The 17,503-nt window shown below is 42.8% G+C and overlaps 1 protein-coding gene across 5 annotated transcripts in view; it reads right to left on the bottom strand.

Moving 5' to 3' along the window:
- The window catches only part of HIVEP1 (HIVEP zinc finger 1), a 257,685-nt gene that overhangs the window by 159,972 nt on the left and 80,210 nt on the right, over positions 1-17,503 (bottom strand). The window contains exon 1 of one of the 5 annotated variants that reach the window (XM_077492199.1): positions 9,213-9,328. The exons of the other annotated variants lie outside the window; for them this stretch is intronic. Within the exon in view, the coding sequence (XP_077348325.1) occupies positions 9,213-9,273 (61 nt within the window). The 5' untranslated portion in view covers positions 9,274-9,328. Of the gene's footprint in view, positions 1-9,212; positions 9,329-17,503 lie in introns of those variants that run through there. 5 annotated transcript variants of the gene reach the window in all.

Genomic DNA, 17,503 nt, shown 5'->3' with positions numbered 1-17,503 from the left:
TGAGCATGTAATAAACAAAGATACATATATATTGTAACAGGGCAAGGGACAAGAGTCTTGTAGAGTGGGAGAATTATCATTTTATCTCTGGAGTTAATCCCCTTTTTAATGCACGCCAATATTCTGTTTGCTTTGTTAGCAGCAGACTGGCATTGCATGCCATTGCTGAGGACCAGGTCCTTTTCCATCCTAGATTAGATTCCATTAATTTGTTCAGATCTTCTTGCAAGGCTTCCACATCCTGCGGAGAAGTTATTGCCCTGCTTAGCTTAGTATCGTCCACAAATACAGAGATTGAACTATTTACCCCATCCTCCAGGTCGTTTATGAACAAATTAAATAGGATTGGTCCCAGCACAGAACCCTGGGGGACCCCACTTTCCACCCCTGACCATACCAAGTACTCCCCATTTATCAATACCTTCTGAACTCACCCTTGTAGCCAGTTTTCAATCCACGTACTCACCCTATCGTCCATGCCAACGGACCTTAATTTTGTTGATTAAAAACGACTAATGCCCCATACACACGATCAGAAGTTCTGCCAGCAAAAGTCAGATGTGAGCTTTTGGTCAGAAATGCCAACTGTGTGTATGCTCCATCAGACTTTTGCTGGCAGAATTCCAGCCAGCAAAAGATTGAGAGCAGGTTCTCTATTTTTAGGTCGGAAAAAGTTCCTATCCAAAAATGCGTTAGTCTGTATGCAATTCGGATGTGCAAAAAAATCATGCATGCCCAGAAACAATTTGAGGCATGCTCGGAAGCACTGAACTTCATTTTCTCAGCTTGTCGTAGTGTTGTATGTCAACGCGTTCTTGACGGTCGAAAGTGTATGCATGGCAAGTTTGAGCAGAATTCCATTGGAAAAACCATCCAAGTTTTTTCTGACGGAATTTCTGATCGTGTGTATGGGGCATAAGCCTTAGATAAGATGTAACACAATTCTCAGGAACAGAGCTAAAACTGACTGACAAACAGCACTGGGATGCAGATATCCCCTGTGTTATCCTGCAAAACATTTTTCTGCACATGATTACGTCTTCAAGGATTCTTTTGACCTTCTTTATTTACCTCAACCTAAATCATTGTGTTCCAAGCAGCTCTAAATACAATAAATTATGCTAGCAGGGAAGTTTTCAGACACAGGATCCCAGTTGCAACTAAAGTGTATGATACACTATACAGTGGGAAAAATTATTATTTGATACCCTGCAGATTTTGCAGAGTTTGCCTATTACAAAGCAATGTAGGGTCTATAACTTTTTATCATAGGTGTATTTTAAATGATAGCGATAGAATATGAAATAAAAATCCAGACAAAAAACACATTATACAAATGTTATAAATGGAGTTGCAATTTAGTGAGTAAAATAAGTATTTGATCCCCAAGCAAAATATGACTTAGTACTTAGTGGAGAAACCCTTGTTGGCAAGCACAGAGGTAAGACGTTTCTTGTAGTTGGTGACCAAGTTTGCACACATCTCAGGAGGGATTTTGGTCCACTTTACAGAACTTCTCTATATCCTTCAGGTTTCTTGGCTGTTGCTTAGCTAAATTAAGTTGTAGCTCCCTCCATACATTTTCTATGGGATTTAGGTCTGGAAACTGGCTAGGCCACTCCATGACCTTTAATGTGCTTCTTCTTGAACCACTCCTTTGTTGCCTTGGCAATATGTTTTGGATCATTTTCATGCTGGAACACCCATCCACGACCCATATTCAATGTTCTGTCTGAGGGAAGAAGGTTCTCATCCAAGATTTTACAATACATGAACCCATCCATTGGCCCCTCAATGCGGCAAAATCGGCCCATACTTTTAGCAAAGAATCAGCCCCAAAGCATCAGGTCTCCATCTCCGTGCTTGACTTAAGGGATGGTGTTCTTAGGGTCCTAGTGAGCATTTTTCTCCCTTCAAACACGGCAAGTCGAGTTAATGCCAAAGAGCTCAATTTTGGTCTTATCTGACCAAAGCACTTTCTCCCATCCTTCTCTAAATCATTAAAAATGTTCATTAGCAAAACTTCAGACGGGCCTGTACATTCGCCTTCTTGAGGAGGGGGACCTTGTGGGTGCTGCAGGATTTCATTCCATGGCGGCGTATTGGGTTACCAATGGTTTGTTTGGTGATTGTGGTCCCAACTGCCTAGAGATCATTCACAAGCTCCCCCGGTGTAGTTCTGGGCTGAACCCACACTTTTGCCATGATCATCCTTACGTCATGAGGCAAAATCTTGCATGGAGCTCCAGAACCCAGGCAATTGATGGTTACCGTATATACTCGAGTATAGGCCGACCCGAATATAAGCCGAGGCCCCCAATTTACCCCCAAAAAAACTGGAAAACTTATTGACTCGTGTATAAGCCGAGGGTGAGACATGGCTGTCCATCCCTGTGTGTCCGTCCATCCCTGTGTGTGTGTCCGTCCATCCATCCCTGTGTGTGTGTCCATCCATCCATCCCTGTGTGTGTGTCCGTCCATCCATCCCTGTGTGTGTATCCATCCATCCATCCCTGTGTGTGTGTGTGTGTGTATGTGTGTCCATCCATCCATCCATCCCTGTGTGTGTGTCCGTGCAGCCTTGTGTGTGTGTCCAGCCTACCTGTGTCCCGAGCCTCCGTCCCGAGCCTCCTCCGTCCCGAGCCGTCGTCCCGAGCCTCCGTCGTCCTGTGCCTCCTCCGTCCCGTCCCGTGCCGTGCTGATGGATCGCCGCTCCAGGATCGCCGCTCTTCTCGGCGGCCATTCTACAATTCAAAAGCCGCGCCTCCGCCTCCGCCTGTGATAGGCGGAACACTCAATTTCCCAGCAGCCTGTGTTCCGCCTATCACGGACATCCTCTCATCCTCGTCCGTAGTACGAGGATGAGAGGATGTCCGTGATAGGCGGAACACTGACTGCTGGGAAATTGAGTGTTCCGCCTATCACAGGCGGAGGCGGAGGCGGAGGCGCGGCTTTCGAATTGTAGTATGTCCGCCGTCTGTCTGCTCGATACGCTGATCGAGCAGTCAGACGGCGATGACTCGAGTATAAGCCGAGGGGGGCACTTTCAGCCTCAAAAAAGAGGCTGAAAATCTCGGCTTATACTCGAGTATATACGGTATTTTGTATTTTTTCCTTTTGCGAATAATTGCTCCAACAGTTGTCTCCTTCTCACTAAGTTTCTTGCTGATAGTCTGGTAGCCCATTGCAGCCTTGTGCAGGTCTACAATCTTGCCCTGGATGCCCTTTGACAGCTCTTTGGTCTTGCCCATGTTTGAATGGAAGAAAGATTCTGTGGACAGGTGTCTTTTATACATATAACAATGTTGTCATTAGGAGCACCTTCTTAAATGGACAGGACTAAACTGTGTACCACATGAGCACATATGGTAGCCAGTCTGTGGGAGCCACAATTATTGTTAGGGGATAGAGGATCAATTACTTATTTTACTCTCTGAACTACAACTTGATTTATAACATTTTTATCATGTGTCTCTATCATTTAAAATGCACATGAGGTAAAAATTATAGACCCTTAATTTCTTTGTAAGTGGGCAAACTTACAAAATCTACAGGTGATCAAATAAATATTTTCCCTACTGTACATTATAGCAAATATATCAACAATAAAGCAGGTAAAACCATTTATAGCAAAGACAAGCAAACCTCAGCACTCAATCAAAAGGGATGGCATCCGTTCCGGGGACTTCATGCACCCTAAAGAGGAGACACACTATGGATACACATCATGGAAGAGGGCATCTGGTGAGCGCAAAGAGACCCAGAAGCATCGTAAGGTATAATACACTACACCTCAGAAACTGTACACTGAACAGTACAGAATACGGGATACAGTTAAAAGGCACATATCAGTACTAGTTGTTGTATTAGGTCAAATGGCTGACAGGTTCTTCCTGTTGGTGAATGTCTATTTTTGATGATTCTGAATGTGTTTGGTCCTGCCAAGTGCAGCTGGTGGAGGGAAGGGGGTTCAGGCTTTTTAATAGTATTTAAATGGTGGCCTTGGTAAGTTGGATCAGCTCTGAAGAAGGGAGCGTGTCTCCCGAAATGCATCAGGTTTCCAACCACAGAGATTGTCATCCCTGACATCCCAGAGTTGTGTATGACATGCATTTTAACTTCTCATGTTTGTGGATATGTCTTTGGCATTTTAATAAATGTCATTGGTGTTGAAGGTAATGCACTATGTGTTTGCACCCTCCATTTTTTCTTTGTAAAATCCATTTAAAGAGTCGGTGTCCCGTGTAGTTTAATCACTTCAAGACCAGGAATTTTCGCCCCCTTTCAGTCCAGGCCACTTTTCAGCTTTCAGCATGGTCACACTTTGAATGACAACTTGTCAGACTTTGTACCCAAATTATATTTTTCATTAGGGACAATATGACTGGCGTGGTGATGATCAGGGACACGAGACTGGTGTAATGATAACCAGGGACACTGTAACTAGTGTGGGAGTGATCAGGGACACTGTACCTGGTGTAGCAGTGATAAGGGACACTGTAACTTGTGGTGGTGATCAGGGGCACTAGGACTGGTATAGCGGTGATCAAGGACATTATGACAGGTGCAGCAGTGATTAGGGACACTTACTGGTTAAGCTCGGTTCACACAGGGGCGACTTGTCCAGGCGACTTAGCCGCCTGACAAGTCGCACTCCATTCTGTACTATGGAACCATTCTAATAGGAGCGACTCAAGTCGCTCCGACTTAGAAAAAAGGTTCCTGTACTATTTTTGGGGCGACTTCAGGCGACTTCTATACGGAAGTTGTTTTGCAAGTCGCCGCTGAAATCGTGTGCAGGTCGCGTCTGAGTCGGGCTGCAAGTCGTGCCGCCCCTGTGTGAACCGAGCCTAACAGTATGTAAAAATAAATAAAAATATAATTTTTTAACTTTTTTTATTTTACATATGGTCAGCAGAGCAGTGCAGTGTTACCACAGTGACACTCTGCGGAGGTGGTCAGGATTTATTTTTTTCAAACTACAATTGCTTATTACAGGATGATGATTGTAATAAGAACTGGGTAAGACTGTTCAAAGGTTTCAATTCTGAATCCTTGTTTACTACTGTGAGGCTTTGATTGGTCACAGCTTTTACATGGTACAGGGCCGCTGTGATTGGCTTTGGTACCATGTTATTGCTGTGACCAATCACAGAGATCACACAGTAGTAAAGAATCACAGTCTTGTTTAACTGTGATCGTTGGTCACAGTGATTACATGGTATCAGGGCTGCTCACAGCAGCCCAGTACAACGATCAGTGAGCTCAGTCTCATTGCCGAGCACTATAGAGAGCAGCTGATGTGGGGGGACATATCGTTTTGTCCATTGGTGCTGCTCCCATCCTACCTTACATATACAGTGGCTTGACAGGAGGTGATTAAAGTCAGCTCTGATACATAATGAAGCCCAGTTATACAATACAGAGTCAAAATTCAGGGAATAAACATACTGCATTCATGATCAGCCAGGAACCCATTAGGTTAAAAGGTAAGAGACAAATCGGTCTAAGGACCCATATTTTTTTTGAACTTTTCAAAGATCACATAGTAGTGTATATAAGCTGGTAAAGTGGAAAGACTATATTAATGAATTGTTTCCACTCTGCAGGGTTGGCAGTAGAGCTCTCTTCCAGGTGATTAAAATAATATTTTTGCCATAAAAATAGAGCGTACACATCAGCTTTTTGGTATGGGAACCAAACAGGAGATCCCCCACCAGCCCCAACAGACAGACCCTGGGGTGCATACGTTTTGGAAGAACAACCAACTCAAGAAATTCACACACTTGTGACCAAAAGCTGGGAATCCGGGGTCACAACCAGAAAACAGGACGAGAAGTCTGCCTCCTGACCACATAAGCTGAAGTAGAGGGGAGAAACTCTAAACCCTAGACTATACATGTGTTGGGGTGTGTAATAGATATGATGGAACAGTTGTATTAGCCTGTCTATGGAGAAAACTACTGATGCCATAATGGTTTCATCAGCATCCTACCAATCTTCTTCAGAGAGCTGAGGGATCACCCCATGCCATTTGGCTTTAGCACCTAAGAGGAGAGACAATGTCAACCTAGTGTTAAGGAGAACAGTTTTTCTAAAGGGGTCTGTTGGTTTGTAATGCCGCGTACATGCGGTCGGATATTCCGACTTGAAATGTTCGATGGGAGCTTGTTGTCGGAAATTCTATTCGTGTTTAGGCTCCATCGGACATTTTCCGTCAGAATTTCCAACAAACAAAATTTGAGATCTGGATTTCAAATTTTTTGACAACAAAATCCGTTGTTGGAAATTCTGATCGTGTGTACACAATTCCGATGCACACATTTCCACGCATGCTCGGAATCAAGAGCTGCACTGGCTATTGAACTTCAATTTTCTCGGCTCGTCGTACGTGTTGCATGTAACCACGTTCTTGACGTTCAGCATTTCCAACAAGATTTGTGTGACTGTGTGCATGCAAGACAAGTTTGAGCCAACATCCATGGATTTTGTTGTCGGAATGTGCGATCGTGTTTACGAGGCATTACTGTGAGAGGCTGAAATTGCATCTTAACTGCACTTTGATGGTACCTCAAAATCTGTCTGAAAGTAAGAAAATCTTTCATTTTGCCTTCCTGAAATATTGGTACAGAAACTTTAGCCCCCGGAGGACCAAAAGCCTACACTGAGTACTGTGAGGACTCATAGAGAAGGGACTCCCCCCCCCCCCCCCCATATGGGGTTGGTAATGGAGGAGCTCCAGTCAGTGATGAAATCTTTGAATCCAGGGTTCCTCAACCAGAAATACCCATACTATCTGAGAACATAGGATCCTAATGATGTGGGGGATGGGATTGGAGAAGTAAGAGAAAAATTGAAACAGAATTTTCTCCATTATTAAACATGAACTCAAAGTGAAGAAATTGTCTTGAAATGTCAAATGGCACACAACAAACATCATTATTAACCATACCTCAAATGTTTTGATTGCATAACAACAAAAAACACAGCTAGCTAGCTTGTGTATTTGGGCTTTGTCCTCTTATGTAAGTAAAATGATAACGTCATTATTTATTTTTGTTTAGCTGTATTGTTCCAGGATATCTTTAAGTAAAACCAAGTTATTGATATCTTTTGCAGTCAGTACTGGTACTGGTATGACAGACTAACAAAGGGGCTATGGGGACATACTGGGCAATCCACATGGGGTCTGTAATTATAAAAATGTTAACAGCCCATTTTAGTTCATCACTGTTGAATTAAAGTAAATCTACCAATGCATCATACAAAGCCAAGACCCCACATACTTTGGTGCTACATACCACTTTTAGTTCTCCATCCTACTCCTCCTACCTTAACTACTCCATGAAAACGCTGACTATTCTAGAAAATGCTCTTTGTATATGGCCATCTACTCCCCCACTTCTGACGGTGCACTAAGGGTGATATGTGGCACCACAACTTCCCTGCCACGCACCATACCAGATTACTAGTAAAAACTACAATTTCATTTCTTTTATTACATTTGTTTTGAAGGCTTGACTAATACTTTACAAAATGCTTAATATAATCCAATAAAATATCTATAGACTTTACAAACTACAACTGCAAGCCTTGGTGTGTAAGCCTTTTTTGGCAACTTAAATAATCCAAAGAATCGCCACCCCCTAATGCTTTCTGCTGGCTCGTCACATTTGTTAATTTGCTTTGAGAATCAAGAGTTTCCCCGAGACTAACAAACAGAGCACTACTACTGCCAAACCAAGTGTATTCAGGAAGTCCTTTGCTTGACAAACTCTTTCCATACATAATCAGTCAATCTACTGTACACTAAATTTTCTCTGCATTAACATGCAGATGTAAAAGACTAAAAAACAACAGGCTCTATAGAAAAGCATAAAAAACAGTTCTTAGCTGTACATTTCCATCTGAAGTTTTATATTTAAAGTCTTTAAAATGCTACCACCAATTTTAGGAATTATGACAAACATACCAGCAGTTGTGGTTTCCCGACTATGCACATTTATTTCTTGATTCAGCAATGCAGGTTCCTCCCATGTCTACCTTCAGCCTGCTAATTGGACAATAAATCAACATTGGCTATGGCCAATAAGTAGAGAGCTGAACCAGGAAACGGTAATGCTAAACCAGAGAATCAGAGTGATCTTCTCGAAGGGTCCTTGCACGTGTGATCCTGCACCTCCGAGTAGCAGGGGCCAGTGCGTGCCGCTTGTGACTCGCTCCAGCTGTGATTCTGCACAGCGGGAGCCAAACAGTGGGTCCCGCTGACTCAATGTCTGCCAGCACTTGCTGATTGTTCGGTTCAGAGGCAGAACGGCAGTCTGCCTATGTAAACAAGGCAGATTGCTGTTCTGTCAGTAAGGAAGGCATGAATCCCCTGTTCCTGCAAAGCAGAAACATGGAACCATGCCTTCCCCTTGTAAAAGCACCTTCCTCCCACACTACACTAAAACACTAGCTAGGCACACAATTAACCCTTTGATCGCCCCTGATGTTAACCCCTTCCCAGCCAGTGTCAGTGCATATTTTTAGCAATGATCACTATATTAGTGTTACTGGTTCCGTAAAGAGAGTCAAACGTATCAGTTAGTGTCCAATTTGTCTGCCGCAATATTGCAGTCCTGCTATAAGTTGCTGATCACCACCATTACTAGTAAAAAATAAACAAACAAAAATTCCATAAATATATATTCCATAGTTTGTAGAAGCGAAAACCTTGCAAAAAAAAAAAATGCACAAATCAATCAATATACGCTTATGTGGATCTTTTTAACCAAAAATATGTAGCAGAATACATATTGGCCTAAATTGATGAAGAAATTCGATTTTTACATTTTTATATTGGATCTGTTTTATAGTAAAAAGTTGAAAAAATATCTATATTTTTTCAAAGTTGTCAGTCTTTTTTTTGTTTATAGCGCAAAAAATAAAAAAAACGCAAAGGTGATCAAATACTACCAAAAGGAAGCTCTATTTGTGGGGGGGAAAAAAAGAAGGACACAAAATTTGTATTGCACAGTGTCGCACAGCCACACAATTGTCAGTTAAAGTAGCAAAAAATGGCCTGGTCATAAGGGACAGTAAATCTTCCAGAGGTCAAGTGGTTAAAAAATTAATAAAAATAAAAAAATAAATAAATAAAAAGGCACTTTTTTTTTTTTTGTTTTCTAGAGCCAATATCATTAGGAAAAAGAGGAAAAAAGGGTACTCACCACTTTGAACCACAAATACATGTGGATATTGCAATGTTCCCTTCTCATATGCAACAGCCATTTTTGAACATGTTTTCTCCCTTCTCAGAAAAAACAAAATGCCTAGCAGCTGTTAAAGAGTGGTGTCAAGTCAGACTCTGTTCTCCACATACCAGATCACGATTTAATTGTCAGGAAAGTACCTAAAGATCATGCAGTAACTAATAGTGAAACAGAAAGCAGTTTCTTCCTCCTTTCATCAGCTGTGCCAGATAAATCACAAACTTTAGAGGGAAGTTTGGCGTTTTTTCATGCGTATTACTAGGGAAAAATGTTAAGGCCCATTTACTTTTTTGCGGCATGTTATAGCAGAACTTAGAAAAAAAAAAAAATTGGGAAACAGGTAGGATTTTTAATGTAGAAGAGACATATCTACATGCCTCTTCTGCAGTAAAACTTCTTATCTGTCTGTCGCTGTACATACATAGTTTAGTGCACAACTTTGGCAATACCTAGATGATGTCACCTTTACCCAGACAATTGAAACAGCCAGAGATCAGTACCTGGAAAGCCTAACCTGCTGATGATGATAGCAGTCGGTGGGGAACTCCAGGGCACTGCAGCGCTGGAATAAAAGTAAGTATCCGTCTAGCTCCCAGCAGGGACACATATATGCGGCGCCCAGGTTTAAAGCCCACCTTCTGGATGCCACATATATTTGTTACTGTGTCGTTATGGGGTTAAGTGAAAGACTGTAAAACAATAAATATTTATTACAGCTAAGCACCTTAAAACAAAACAAAAATCTACAAACATTTTGAGTCCCCCACCGCCCATAAATACATTTGTACGTAATGGCACGTTCATGACACCTATGTACAAAACATGACAATTGCACTGCATACAGTATATTATATATAGCTGCACACATGCGAGTAAGATCAACCATTCTAGGGCCATTATTCGAGTTTAACTGTATAATGATGACCTGTGACAGCTTATAAGCATCTCCTATGGACAATTTTGGGTACTAAACTTTATCACCATCCATGATCATGCACAGTTTTAAGACTTGACATGCTGCGCACATGATTTATATTTTTTAAGGAATGTGAATTAGGAATGGTAATTTTATATTGGAATAGGTCTACTTTAACTCACTAGACATTTATTAGCCGTTGGTGTTGATTTACTAAAACTGGAGAGTGCAAAATCTGGTGCAGCTGTGCATGGTATTCAGCTTCTAACTTAAGTGTCGGTTCACACTGAGGCAGCACGACTTGCAGCACGACTGCCTCAGGCGACCTGGACATGACAGCTGCGGCGACTTGCAAAACGACTTCGCTATAGAAGTCAATGCAAGTCGCCCCCAAAGTCATACAGGAACCTTTTTCTAAGTCGGAGCGACTTGTGTCGCTCCGATTAGAGCGGTTCCATTTTACAGAACGGGATGCGACTTGTCAGGCGGCTAACATTGCAGTAGGGCAAGTGGCTGCTGGTGCTCAAAATTATTTTTTGGAGGGGGGGGGCGCAAAAAAATGAAAAATTCTAAAAAAAAAAAAAAAAAAACATCAATTGCAGCCTCACTGTACCAGCAATTGCAGTCACTGTGCCCATCAATTTCCGCCACTGTACCATCAAACGTAGCCACTGTGCTATCAAACACAGCCACTGTGCCCATCAATTGCCACCGCTGTGCCCAAACGCAGCCACTGTGTCCAAACGCAGCCACTGTGTCCAAACGCAGCCACTGTGTCCATCAAATGCAACCTCACTGTGCCCATCAAATGCAACCTCACTGTGCCCATCAAATGCAACCTCACTGTGCCCATCAAATGCAACCTCACTGTGCCCCATCAAATTCAGCCTCACTGTGCCCCATCAAATTCAGCCTCACTGTGCCCCATCAAATTCAGCCTTACTGTGCCCCATCAAATGCAGCCTCACTGTGCCCCATCAAATACGGACAGTGTGCCCCAGCCCGCCGTCTGTACTTACCCTGTCTTGGTGGCGGTGGGGCAGCTCCACAATGTCTTCTTCCGTCCTCTCTTCCCGTTCTCCGCTAAGATTTGACGCCTGATAGGTGTCCAAACACAGCGCCTGTCGTTTCATCCAATCAGATGACTGGTAACAGATCCGAGCACCTGATTGGCAGAGAGGCGGTTTAGTGTTAGAAAAGTGAATGAATATTCGCTTTCCTAACACTGTTGAGTGACCTGCGAGCGCCCAGCATGGCACTCACAGGTCACCTTTTTGATGCCTATTAGAGCCTATGGCCATAATCAGGTGCTTCAAAAAAATAAAAACCCTGCTACTGTAATTCAGGCATCGGCACCCGAAAAGGGGCCAGCGCCTGAATAGGGGGTGGTAGTGGCGGCCATAGATAGATTCATGCAATGCACAAATCTATCTATTGGTGCTAGAGGGGGTGGCAGGAGAGGGGGGGCGGCGCCCATGCTCCCTTATGGACACACTGCCACTGAGTAGGACGTAAAAAGTGAACAAAAAAGTCACAGGATTTTGCATGCATTGACAAAGCATGAAAAAATAAGCATGTCATGCTTGTAGTGCCGTTCATTGATAATAGCACCCTCAAACACGACAAGTAAGATATGGCTTAAAAAAAATTGTAAAGCTCAAAAAAAGATACTTGAGCTTCTTTGCGGTGTTTGTTGCATGTAGTAGAGATAGGGGAAAGCACTGCGCTAAAATCAAATATACATAAAGGAGCACAGCAGCCAACACTCAAACAAACAAAGTTCAACAAACAGAAATAAAAAATAGTGTAGCGCTTCTAAAGTGAACATATGTTGAAAGAATGATCATATAACAAAGATCATATAGATGTGTAGTTTAGCAAAATAAAGTCCAAGTAATGGGTGTAAGCTTCCGTGGAAGGGCCGGCACAATGGTGATCAGACCGTATCAAAATGCGAGGCAAATCCCATTAAACGGATATGTCCATATACAACAGCTTGTCTGGAAACATTAGGAAAGAATAGATGGATACTTCTTACCAGATCTGTTGGACTCACACAGTCATATGACGGTTGAGTCAATAAGGCTTGAGGTCACAATCTGGGACCGAGGGGTGGATCGAAGGAGGTTCGTCAGCCTGGTGGGGAAACTCCAAGAGACCGTATGTCCAATGATGAATCTCACCGATGGAACTTCAGAATGGTTAGGAAATCCAACTCGGATATAGCCCACTGCACTCCGATACTCCGAATACCCCAAAATGAGGGGGAAGATGTTTAGAGGGTTTGGACCAAAAAAGGAAAAAGAAAGAAAAAGCTCCACATGGTGCGGGTCAGGCGATAAAAAATGATAATTTATTAAAAGTCAAAAGGGTAACAGATGACTTGGTGATCACAAAGCAATAAGGTAAAAGTAAAAGTAAAAGCAATGTGGGGTGCCAACAGCTAGCCCGACGCGTTTCGACACATATGTCTTCGACAGGGGCATGTTGGGACCCACCACATTGCTGACAAATATATAGGATATCTAAAACAGATCCGCCTACAAAAGGGCGGGGGCTCCGCCTACAAAGGGGCGGAGGCTGTTGTCTCAGACAACCCTTTAACAAATAAGATAAACAGTCTGGTCAAATCAGAATAGGCATGTTCAAACATAGTGACCAAATACAAATATCATCCAAAGTATAACCCGCCTACTGATAAAAGCAGTTACATTAGATTTAATAACGGTGAACACTTGATAAACACTCATAATCATAAATGGATCACATGTTAATCTAGACCTCCTCAGACCTCCAAGGAGGGCCAATAAGCAGATAGAGTCTATATAAGACTGCATCAAACACTAGTGTGATAAAGCCAACCATATACTAACATTACTGTATAGAATGTATAAAGTCATCACCTGGAAAGACTTGTTCCCATATGTGTTGTATCACAATAGATCCTAGCAGGTAGAGATGGTGATGTCTGATGGCGATCCGTCATTGTACTGGTTAGCTGTGTGTTACTAATTTACTGGCGGTGTGCAGCTAAAAGATGTGTCTATGTAGTCATGGTAACTGTTGCTGCATGATATCCTATAGCACGAAAGTCCGGTCAGGTGATCGGGAAAAGAGGTGACGTGTCATGAGGCTAGGTAACCTCCACCAATCACCAAATGGATCCATCGCATAGCCAAACATGGGAGGGGCTAGGAGGGACACACGTCGTTAAGATGGGAGGTGCTCGTATAGGTGTAGGATGCGGAAGATGAGAGGAACGTCCGAATTTGGCGCCAATTTGCCGCACAATGTACGTCACCCGCCATGAGGCGTGGTGAGCGGCATCGCGGCCAATCGAAACGGACGAAGGCATGACGATACTGCGCATGCGTCTTAGCACAAAACGCAGTCACGTCACGTCATGCGCCTTAGAAGCCTCGCCATACCCGGAACCAGCTAAGGGGGAGCGTAGTCACGTCACGTCGCAACGAACGATAGGTGGCAACGTGACCATGGCAACCACAACACGTCCCCTATGGTTCAAAACAAAGCATGCAGGGGAAAAGAAAACGAAAACAAGGGCGAAGAGAAGGGGGGGGGGGAACGTAGCAAACCTCTGGGCTGGTACATTAGGAATTGGTAATGGGAAAATAATGTCAGCAATGGGAATGAATAAATAAAATATAATAAATCAAATATTCTGTACGTTCTAATTACGTATTGCTAACAGGAGGGGCCAAGAGACTCCTGAGGCTTGAAAAATGTATGTGTATACAATCTACCAAAAAACATCTGTCTCAGGTCACATAAAGACAGAAAAATGACCATATAGTCACACATGTCTAAATTAGAACATGGGACAGGGGTTAGGGGAAAAAATGAACCATATTGAAAATAAATAAATGACGTGCAGAAACGACAACACGCAGACGGTATGAGGTGTATGCCGTAAGTGTAGAAGGTACGTAGTTAATGTGTGGGCAGAACAATGTATCAAAAATGAAAATATAGTGAATGGTGAACATAGTTGAGGTGAAGGGTGATAGTGAAGATCTGAAGTTAAATTAAGCCTGATTAATAAAACTGTTAATGTCCCAGTCTGTGTTCATGCCAAAGGGGGAGTAGCACCTCAATTCATAGATCCAAAAAGTCTCGAGGCGCGACACCCCCCGTAGGCATGAATCTCCCCTCCAGCTCGGGACAAATTTGTCGATAATTTGAAAACGTGTACCCTTGGGGTCCCTATTGTGTTTTTCAAGATAGTGTCTCGGGACTGTGTGCTTGTCACAGCCTTTTTTGATTTTACTGAGGTGTTCGTTAACTCTGATTGAGAAATTGCGAATAGTGCGGCCAACATATTGTTGGTTGCATGGACAAGTGATCAAATAAACAATGTACCTGGTGGTACAGGTGGTAAAATGTTTCATCATGTACCTACGTGAAGTGGCTGTGGATGTAAAGGAATCGCTTTTCCCCTTGCCTAACATGTTATGTATGCAGACGTTGCATTTTCTGCAGGGAAAGTATCCCTTACTCTGAGGGAAAAATTGTATGGACCTAGGGATATCTATTACGTTGGGGGAGATATCATTTTGTATCGACCGGGCACCCCTATAGATAATTCCGGCTTTCTCAGGGATGATTCCACCTAAGATTTTATCACCAGACAACACCTTCCAGTGCCTGTTAATAATTCTCTTTATCTCAGTGTGTTGTGTGGAGAAAGTGGTAAAGAAAGACCATTTAAATTTATCATTAGTTCTTAATTTAACTTTTTTCTGGATGAGGGAAGCCCTATCAGTATGTAGGGCTGTTTGGATGTCAACATCAAGGGCGCATGGATCATAGCCCTTGTCTAAGAACCTCTTACGGATGGTATAGGATTGAGAAATAAAGTCACTAGTATTCGTGCAGTTACGCCTAAGCCTGAGAAATTGACCACGTGGAATGGATCCAAGCCATTGACGGTGGTGGCAACTATCGGTCCCAGATTGTGACCTCAAGCCTTATTGACTCAACCGTCATATGACTGTGTGAGTCCAACAGATCTGGTAAGAAGTATCCATCTATTCTTTCCTAATGTTTCCAGACAAGCTGTTGTATATGGACATATCCGTTTAATGGGATTTGCCTCGCATTTTGATACGGTCTGATCACCATTGTGCCGGCCCTTCCACGGAAGCTTACACCCATTACTTGGACTTTATTTTGCTAAACTACACATCTATATGATCTTTGTTATATGATCATTCTTTCAACATATGTTCACTTTAGAAGCGCTACACTATTTTTTATTTCTGTTTGTTGCATGTAGGGAAGCCTACTGAATTGTTGACCTACACATGACAACGGGCAAAGAGCTTGTGAAGATATTCGCACATGCCACACGCTGAACACCAGAGCCTCCAAAAACAAAAACGCTGGATAAAAATGCTAATATTTAGCGGTTGTTGGAGTTGTTTAGGAGCAGTATCATTTTTGTTAAGTAGCAGCTCGTATTTGAGAAGCAGGCTAACAAGCCGGCCACCACATCCTTTACCACGGATGTCTCATCAGCTGTCAGTGGGGTTCCCCAATTACAGCTAAATGTAAACTAAACAATTGCTGCCAATAAAAAAAGAATTTTAAGGGAAACTCCATGGCAATATAAAAAAAAAAAAAATGGTGTGGGGTCCCACCCCAAAATCCATACCAGGAAAAAGGGTCCACCCCGGTCAAGCAAGCAGCACTGCTCCTGAAACATACCAGGCCACATGCCCTCAACATGGGAGGGGTGATTGTTGATGAGGACAAGAGCCTCTACTACACAACCCTTCTCTGGTGGTTGTGGGTGTGGGGGGGGGTGACTTATCGTAATATGGGAGCCGCCTTTAACAAGGGGGCCCCCAGATCCCGTCTCCCCTATTTAAATGAGCATGGGGTACATTTTTACTCCTAATTCACCAAAACACAATCACACAATGTCCCCTGGTGTAAATCCATGGTCAATCAGCCGCCAAACCCCAAAAATTTTTTATAAAATAAAAAGTCTGCACCCGATGAAAGCCCCCAAACAACTGACAGCTCCGACGCTAAATAAACCAATGGCGGGGCCACTTGGTGATGTCACTGGGTGACCCCACCTCCTTGCACCATCATCGACCCAGCATGCCCTGGTCAATGATGTTGCAAGGGGGTGGGTACCTGGTTTTGACAGGTCCATGCTCTCACTTCCGCTCAGATCACCTAGGAGGGACGTTCTCTTACACACACCCTCTCCCCCCCGCAGCCGTCCAGGACACGTCATAGGTCCCAGAAGACTGCAGGGCCATTCACAATGCGCAGCACATCACAGCAAAATAAACATTTAATGCAAAACCAAGGCTTCCCAGAGCACTATGGGCTATGGAATAGGGGTTCTGTAAACTGAAAGCTATTTACAAAATAATGTGAGGAAAATAGGTTTACAGGTTAGAGTTAAAGTACAGTACATACAGTAAATCTCAGATCAAAATGTCACCACTGCATCCTTCTGTCCCTAAACTCATAACATGTTAATGTTAGGGCAGAATAATATTAAGGTGTTGAGTCAAACGGCCCACACTGCCACTATATAGGGCTGCCCCAGATATGTACAACTGATGTATGGCATAAACATCATAAGTCAGTCTCCCTGGAACCTCCGCTATGACAACCAAGCAGGGTACAGTTTCTTCTTGATCAATGTTAAATATTGTTTCATAGATATGCAAAACTAGTAGTCCAGATTGCTCTACACACTTTTTACAGGATTAATACAATTAGGGCTGCAACTAACGATTATTTTCATAATCGATTAGTTGGCCGATTATTGTTTAGATTAATCGATTAATCGGTTAATAACCTTTAAAAAAAAAAATGCGATTTGCATTTTTACATTTTTTTTTGGCCAATTTGTTGTTGGGCAGATTAAAAAGCACAAATTGTGTTATTACATGCTTTTCTGCAGCTTCTCCATTGAAGTATATTGAACCGAAAAATCAAAATCGCACCATCTTGCGTTAAAAAAAAAAAAAAGTCCTTGTCTTTTCCAAATACGCAGCAGCTGAAAGAATCATGGATGTGAACATGTCCCATAGGAAACCATGTAAATGAACTGTGTTTCTGCAAAAAGCACCAAAAAACACAGAGGTGTGACCCAGGCCTAACGTAATGGGGTTAAAAAAACAAATATTTGTACAAAAAGAGCAAATAATCGCAACTGTAATGCCACGTACACACGGTCAGAATTCCGGCCAGAAAAAGACCGATGAGAGCTTTTCATCGGAAAATGCGACCGTGTGTACGCTCCATCGGAATTTAGCTGTCCGAATTTCCGCCAGCTAAAAATTTA

This window comes from Lithobates pipiens, unplaced genomic scaffold, assembly GCF_037356315.1.
Source record: "Lithobates pipiens isolate NorthernLeopardFrog02 unplaced genomic scaffold, aLitPip1_a1.2 Scaffold_19, whole genome shotgun sequence".
NCBI lineage: Eukaryota > Metazoa > Chordata > Amphibia > Anura > Ranidae > Lithobates > Lithobates pipiens.
This window is presented reverse-complemented; position numbering and strand designations above follow the sequence as displayed.